Source organism: Silene latifolia, chromosome Y (assembly GCF_048544455.1).
Source record: "Silene latifolia isolate original U9 population chromosome Y, ASM4854445v1, whole genome shotgun sequence".
In the NCBI taxonomy this organism is placed as follows: domain Eukaryota; kingdom Viridiplantae; phylum Streptophyta; class Magnoliopsida; order Caryophyllales; family Caryophyllaceae; genus Silene; species Silene latifolia.
In genome coordinates this window covers 100751543-100759708 of record NC_133538.1, presented here as the reverse complement: position 1 = coordinate 100759708, position 8166 = coordinate 100751543, and the positions used below count along the sequence as shown (strand labels likewise).

The following is an 8166-nucleotide window of genomic DNA, read 5'->3' as shown; positions in this document are numbered from 1 at the left end:
AAGTCAATGTAATTAAAACTTAAAACTATCAAATGACTTAAAATACTTTAGTAAAGATATATTATTTAGGCCTTAATGAGACGGAGATTTAAAACAGTTTCTAAAACAGAACAGCGGCACCGTAAAACTCATAATTAAATACAGAAAAATTGAAATGATGCAAAGACAACTCTCATGGTTTCTTGTAGCTCTTGGCTACAACTTTCATTTTAAAACCAACTTCAAAGGACAAAAATAACATGGGTCTAAAAATTCATTTCTAAAAACTGTCAGAAAACGTCACCAATAATGTTTCAGTTCATAAAACGACTTTAAAAAACCATTTTAAGGCAAAGTAAAATTCTAAACATAACTAGACATTATAAAGTTTCTTTAAGGAAAAGATTAGCCACTTTATCAAAAGGGAAATATGTCTTACGAACTAATCTTTGAGCAAAAGGCAGAATTGCAGTTTACAGACGAGCTGTTCACAAATAATTTATTCTGAGTAAACCGTTTATCGTAATTTAATGAACTTTTTTGTGCAGACTCTAGACTTGAAAATAACATGAGTCATGTTTCAACATTTTTTCATATTCTAAATAAAAACAGCCGATATGATTTTTACAAACAGACTGTCAGATTTGACAGATTTTACGACGGTTTTCACCAAAACTTGTAAAATACTTATTAAATCGAAATTAAGGTTTCAAGAACTAAAATTTTATACAGAACCTAATATACAGTGTCTCGGCCATATTAAAATTTCGAGAAATAACCTTATGATTTAGTATTTTAAATGTAATTAAAACAGTTCAGCAACGCTATAATCGTAAAAACCATATTAATACTATAAAATCCAAAATAATTACTTTTTGACCACAATAAAATTCAGGAAAATTCATGTCATCCCTAAAACATATATGCAGGCCACAAATATCATTTTCATACATATCCTCAAATTTCCTAATACATGCAACTGCAACAATATACATCTTGCGATATCGAGTAACGTCGAAGTTACCTTAATTGTCAAGATCCGAATCAACAAAATACTCGTCTGCATCGGAGTCCTTTTGATAGCCCTTAGAAAGATGAACGGATGATGAAATAAGATCGATCCTAATAAAGAAGCAAGATAGCAAGCACGTACGTAAAAATTGTTTACCTTCGAAATAAAGAAGCAAGAAGGCAAGCACGTATGTAAATTTTTTTTCAATGAATGAAACGTAGGAACGTACCACCAGTTTCGATCTTTTTTTTTTGAATGAAGGCTAATGAATGTGGACAAAAGATGTAAAATAAGTGAGGTATAAAGTAATAAGAATTGTAAAAGATATCCCCTATTATCTCAACACAACAACTAGCCAAATCAACAATATGAGACCAAGTCTCATATTATTATTATTATTATTATTATTATTATTATTATTATTATTATTATTATTATTATTATTATTATTATTATTATTATTATTATTATTATTATTATTATTATTATTATTATTATTATTATTATTATTATTATTATTATTATTATTATTATTATTATTATTATTATTATTATTATTATTACTACTACTATTATTACTATTATTATTATTATTATAAATTAAAAAGTAAAAAGATAAAATGAATAACAACTTAAATACAAAAGAAGATGTGATGAGTATAAGTCACAAGCACCACTTGAAGTCCAAAGTGGATTTTTCTGAAATGAAATAATAAAATGATCATCTATATAAAAGTCGGTCCGTAACTGAAATCAGACTAAAAATCGACCAAGAATAGGATTAATTAGAAAATTAATCAAACCGCAAATAATAAAATAAGCCTCATAAGTTAAAATATATGAGATTAGAAATAATAAGAATAAAATGAGCTCAATAGAAATAAATTCTGAAGTCCAATGAATTAACTCGAAATAGAATTAAATAAAGTAAGGCGGCAATAAATAGAATTAATAATAAATCTTGAGAATAAAAGAATATTCGAGGTATTAAAGAATTCAAGGGAGTAAAATAAATGGCTCGAGAATAAATTTTGAGCCATACAAATTAAATCGTAGCCGAAAATGAATTACGATTACGAAATCAAATTAGGGGGCGTTTGGTTCGAAGGGAAGGAATGGAATGGATTGGAATCTCATACCATTGTGGTATGGATTCTAAATCCCATACTTGGTTTATATTATTTGGTTGAACCTTTGAATGGAATGAAATGTTAAACATTATGGAATGGAGTTAGAATCTTGGGTGAAAGGTTGGGTATGAGATTAGAGGGGGTTGGAATGGATTTAGAATCCGTCCGGATTCTAACTCCATTCCAAAATAGCTCAAACAAACACTAGAATGGATTAAATCCATTCCATTCCATTCCAACTCCTCCAACCAAACACCCCCTTAGAAAAATGGCGAGTGTTACAACTTCCCCTACTAAAAAAAAGTTTCGTCCTCGAAACTCGAATGTAGAAAAACAAAACTTAAAGGATAAAGACCTTTTAAAACATTTTTGCTGACAAATCGATTCGAAAAGTCATTGTTGAGGCACAACAATCTTTACCAATACTCAAAATTGAACTATTAAAAATCACCTATCTCATCTCATGGAACGAGAGAATACTGCCGCGAACTAGGATTTTGTCGTCCAAGATAAGGGTAAGTTAACATTGGAAAAACCAAACCTTAAAACCATGCATAAACAAGTACTGAACCGGTCATTAAACGTCTTTAATAACAAGTCCTAGCATCCACCAATGTCAAAATCCAAAATTAAATGTACAAATTTTACTTAAAACCTTTAGGCAAATCAAATTTGTAAATGCAACATAACTTTTGAAAATTTTTCAAGGCATCAAAACAACATTATTTGAAACGATTCCGAATACTTACAAACGAGTTTTAAGACATTTCAAAACAAAATCAAGTTTAAACTAGAAGTTTAAAGTTTTGAAATCATAATTCAAAATGTTAAATTTTCAAGGTAACCAAAATTTTATAAAGGTCAAAACTCTAGTATAAAACGGTTATATCCGAGGAGAAGAGTTAACGACAAGTCAAAGCCAAAAGTTTTCATACTTAAGCAAGGGTTGAGGGAATTGATAACAAGTGGAGTAATCCGATCCTCTAGAAAAGAGGAAAGGAGTCAAGAGCCACACAAAGCTCTCTCATGGATAGAAAAACAGTTTAATCATCTTGAGATTCTCGGTACAACTCCTCTATGAAACGCCAGCTTTCCTATTTCCATCGAAGCCAATTCTAAGCTTAGCAACATCAGGCAACTAAGTTGTCAAGTTCAAAGTTGGCAAACTTCCTAATCTATATCTCCAAGATTATCAATTGGGACAACATTTGTCCAAAACCTTACATTCTTGCGCAACCTCTCAGAATAGCATGGTAAGAATCCATCGAGTAATCCAGTTAACTGAAAGGACCTTAAAACTGTTATAAACTCATCAAGTCCGCACTCGAGATATAATCTAAACCCAAAATAGCCTAATAAGGCATAACACACTAAAAGGATTTTACTATTCTGAACTCACCACCAAAGCAACACTAAACTCATAAAGTTTCTCGAGTAATGGAACACCAAACCAAAATCTACTATCTAACAATGCACCTCTCAATTGAACACACTAATTTGTTACTATTATCAACAGACTGATATCCAAAGGAGAATTCTTAGAAGTCCATCAAATGAATGAAAAGGTCTCTTAGCAGTCCATTAAGTTCCCAATCATAACACTACAACAACTAGAGGGTTTATAACTCAACCAAGCAACAATTTCGATCATATAGGGTCCTTAAACAACAATTTCCTTTAAGGTAATTCGGACCAAAATATTCCTCAGAGAAATACCTGTACTAAGGTTAAGACATTAAGATATGATATGTATACATAATTCCCAACTCCAGGTTCATAATTCTTCAAATCAATATAATCAATCCAAACTGCAGTTGGGCTAAGACACTCCTTATTCTCAAGGTTACACTAAACAACCCAAATAAGGATAAGTCATACCACCAAAAGTTCATAGGTTACAACCTGTCATCAAAACTCAACGATCTAAATCCATAAGAATAGAAACTGAGATTAATCTAGGTCAATCGATAATGATACATGGATACTATAAAAGCCTTAATCACCTCCAATCCAAAATATGTAAATTACCTATAATCCAAAACCAGTAACTACACCAAAGTTCTAACTCCATAATCCGCTACTCACCATTCAAGTTAATCCTCAAGAAATAAAAGCTCTTACAAGATAGACATTAAGGGTAAAACTCACTATCCTCAAACCATAAGTAACAATGTTTCACTAAACCTCAAAAGCTTCCATCAGAGTTCGCCATGAAAGGGTAAGTTTAACCAATGAATTTCAAGAGAATAAATAGCAAAAGAGGAAGAATCGCAAATATGGATTCATTCACCAGAATAGGAAATAAAATTGGAGATTGCCCCCACATGTTAAAGATCGAAACTGGTGGTAGAAGAAGTTTTAAATACTTTAACAAGTGGGGGAAATCTCCAATTTTCAAGGATTGTGTGGAAAGTGTTTGGAATATAAGGTACTCTGGAACAAAAATGTTCCAACTTGTGAAGAAGATGAAGGCTTTGAAACCAATGTTTAAGAGTTTATATAAGACTTACTTTTCTGATATTGAAACTAGTTTCAATATAACTAGTGCTTTGCTTGAACAAATTCAAAACAACTTGATCGATAATCCTGGGCACATGGATCTGATGCAACAGGAGATGGAGGTGGCACAAGAGTTAAGGGCCTTACTTACAGCTAGAGATAGATTTCTAATGCAAAAGGCTAAGATATAATGGTCATTAGAAGGGGATCTTAATACTGCTTACTTCCATAACTCCATTAAGAAGAAAGTGATGCAGAATAAGGTGATGAGTATTAAGGATCTGCATGGTAATTTATGTACTGATGGGGACAAGATACAGAATGCTTTCTTAGATTTCTATACAGACTTGTTGGGTTCTCACAAGACTACTGATCTAGTAAACATTCAGGTAGTTAGGAGAGGGAAATGCTGCACTCCTGCACATTGGGAGGTCTTAAGCAGACCAGTAACATATGAAGAGGTTCAGAAATTCTTATTCATTATTCCCAAAGACAAATCCCCTGGACCTGATGGTTACACATCTCTGTTTTATAAGGATGCCTGGGGGATAGTAGGTGATGAAGTGTGTGCTGCTGTTCTCAATTTTTTTGATAGTGGTAAGATGCTAAACCAAATAAATGCTACTCTGATCACACTAATCACAAAAGTTGATAGACCAACAAGTGTGTGAAGCATTTCAGGCCAATAACTTGTTGTAATGTCATCTAGAAAACAATCTCTAAGATAATGTGCACTAGGCTGGCTACTATACTTCCTGAGATTATTAGTAGGAATCAGGGTGCATTTATACAAGGCAGAAGTATCCTTGAAAACATTCTGATTTGCCAAGACTTAGTGAGAATGTGTAATAAAGGGAACTGCTCACCAAGGTGTATGTTTAAGATGGATTTAAAGAAAGCCTATGATTCTATAAAATGGAATTTTATTGACCAGATGATGGTGGCATTACAGTTCCCTGAGAGGTTTAGGAAGCTTATTATGCTATGTGTGACTACTCCAACTTTTTCTTTGTATTTAAATGGGGCAACATTTGGTTTTTTTCCTGGTAAGAGAGGTTTAAGGCAAGAGGATCCTATCTCTCCCTTGCTTTTTACCCTTTGTATGGAGTATTTATCAAGAGTTCTGGAGTTTGCAACACAGAAATGGTATTTCAGATACCATCCTTTATGCAAAGGGATCAAACTGAATCATCTGCTATTTGCAGATGATTTACTGTTGTTTTGTAAGGGGGGCACTAATTTTATAATGTTGATACTGAGAGCATTTTCCACTTTTTATGTTACATCATGTTATCTTTAGTGGGGTATCAGAGATAGTGAAGCAGGATATACTTCAGGTTTCAAGTTTTACAGAGGGAATGCTACCATTCAAGTATCTTGGCATCCCAATCCAGGCAGGGATATTGACAAGGCAGAATCGTAACATCCTAGTGGAGAAAGTCATTGCAAGAGCGAGGGGGATTGGGGCAAGGAAACTTAGTTATGTTGGTAGACTAACACTGATAAACTCTGTGTTAAACACTTTGCATAATTACTGGTCTTCAATTTTCATTATACCAAAAATTGTTATTAAGAGGATTGTAGCAGTATGCAGGAATTATTTGTGGGATGGAGGCCCTGAATATCATAGAGCTCCACTGGTGGCATGGGATGAGGTATGCTGCAGCAAGAAGTCAGGAGGTTTGGGTGTTAAAAATGCAGAATTACGGAATATAGCAACTGTAGGAAAGTTGAGGCACTGGCTTTATACTAAAGCTGACAGATTATGGGTTCAATGGATAGATCATATTTATATGAAAGGAGTTGATTGGAATACTTATGTCCCTCCATCTGATTCTAACTAGAATTGGAGGAACATATGTAAGGTAAGGGTAAGGGTGGCTGCTGGGTATGTGAATAACTCTTGGATGCCTGATCCTAAGGATTATTCTATTGGTTTTGGTTACTGTTGGTTGCAGGGAATGCACCCCCCAGTGCCATGGTATTTTGAGATTTGGGATAACTGGTGTGTCCCAAAGCATTCGTTTATGGGATGGTTGATTAAGCATAAGGCACTCAATACCAGGGAGAAGCTTTATAAGCTCCATTTAACTGCCTCTGAATGTTTTGTGTTGTGTGAGACAGGGTCTGAGACTCACTTGCATCTATTTGCTGATTGTCCATACAGCAGGCAGATTATTGAACAGATAGAAGTATGGTTGAAACTCAATCTAGATCAGGGCATTAATCATGGGATTGCACTACAGAAACATGTCTGCAGGATGGCCAAACTTGCATGTTGGTATCATATTTGGATGGAGAGAAATCAGTGTCGAATTGAAATGAAGCTCACTAGACCTGTTTATATTGTGAACGAGATCCAAAGACTGGTTCATGCTACACTGAAACTTTTCATTGTGTATCCAGTTTTGAATTAGACAAAAATTGGGTTCAACACATAGATACTCTATGCTAAGGCTAGATACTTAAGTGTCGACTTAGAATATTGTAATCCTTGATGTAACTTTGATATCTTTTTATCAATGAAAGCTTACAATTAACCAAAAAAAAAAATGTTCTAAGTTCACTAATTCCTTAGATTTTATGTGCTTTTTTGTTGTATATGATTTTTTTTTTGTTGTAAATTGGTGCCACAATTATTTGTCTAAACAATTTGCATGTTGTTTTTTTGTGATCTTCATCTTATAAGATTGTAATTAATCAAATCAAGGATTTAAATTGAATCAATGATCATGAAATCAGTAATGAAAGCATAACAGAGCGTAACATATTGAACTAATGAAAGTAATTAATGAAAGCATCCCCCTTATACTAAAACAATAAGAGATCTCCCAAATTTTCCCGCCTAAATGAATTTGGCTATAATTGGGCTTTCATTATATCATATGTGTAAGCGGGCTTTTATTATAACATATCTGTAATTGGGCCTTCATTATATCGTTTTTACAACGGGATTATACTAAACTTTCCCTTTTCCACCGATTAATACAAAACATTAATAATAATAAATTTTACAATTAAATTTCAAATTGAGTTTAATATCAGTTGTATAATTGATAATTTCTTTAATATTCCTATCTAAAAAACCGCGCATTCGCGCGGGATCTATACTAGTCTCCTTTTAACTAAAAGAATAAGTCCTACTCCAAATTTTTTCGCTCAACTATTTTAGAAAGGAGTTGGGCCTTTAATAATTGTCATTATTCTGTAGAGGTTGGGCCTTACAGCTGATTTATATGATCTTATGAGCATTACATATGTTCTATATGATCATATTAAAATGTCAATGTATTAGTCTACCTATAAAACCTGATTGCAGATTTGCAGTACAACAAATCGCTAGCAACTCCGTAATTAATAGCATTTTGTATAGGTCGTTTTGTAATAATATATTTAATCTAAATTTTATAAATATGAAAATTCATATATTCTCTGATAAAATATTTACATAATTTTAATTGACATTGTTTATGAAAGATATTCACAGAGAGCTTTATTTCTAATACTATAAACTTACGAATAAATATATATTCTTACACTTTAATT

The 8166-nt window shown here is 32.7% G+C and overlaps 1 protein-coding gene across 1 annotated transcript; it reads left to right on the top strand.

The window, feature by feature from the left end:
• The first annotated feature begins 6527 nt into the window (after positions 1 to 6527).
• On the top strand, positions 6528 to 7037 carry LOC141628606 (uncharacterized). Its single transcript, XM_074441724.1, has one exon. It carries the CDS (start codon positions 6528 to 6530, stop codon positions 7035 to 7037), a length of 510 nt encoding a protein of 169 aa, XP_074297825.1.
• Positions 7038 to 8166: the final 1129 nt, after the last annotated feature.

What these genes read in the sequence shown, in the direction of transcription:
- LOC141628606 (XM_074441724.1), top strand. Translation starts at nt 6,528, where the DNA reads ATGCCTGATCCTAAGGATTATTCTATTGGTTTTGGTTACTGTTGGTTG.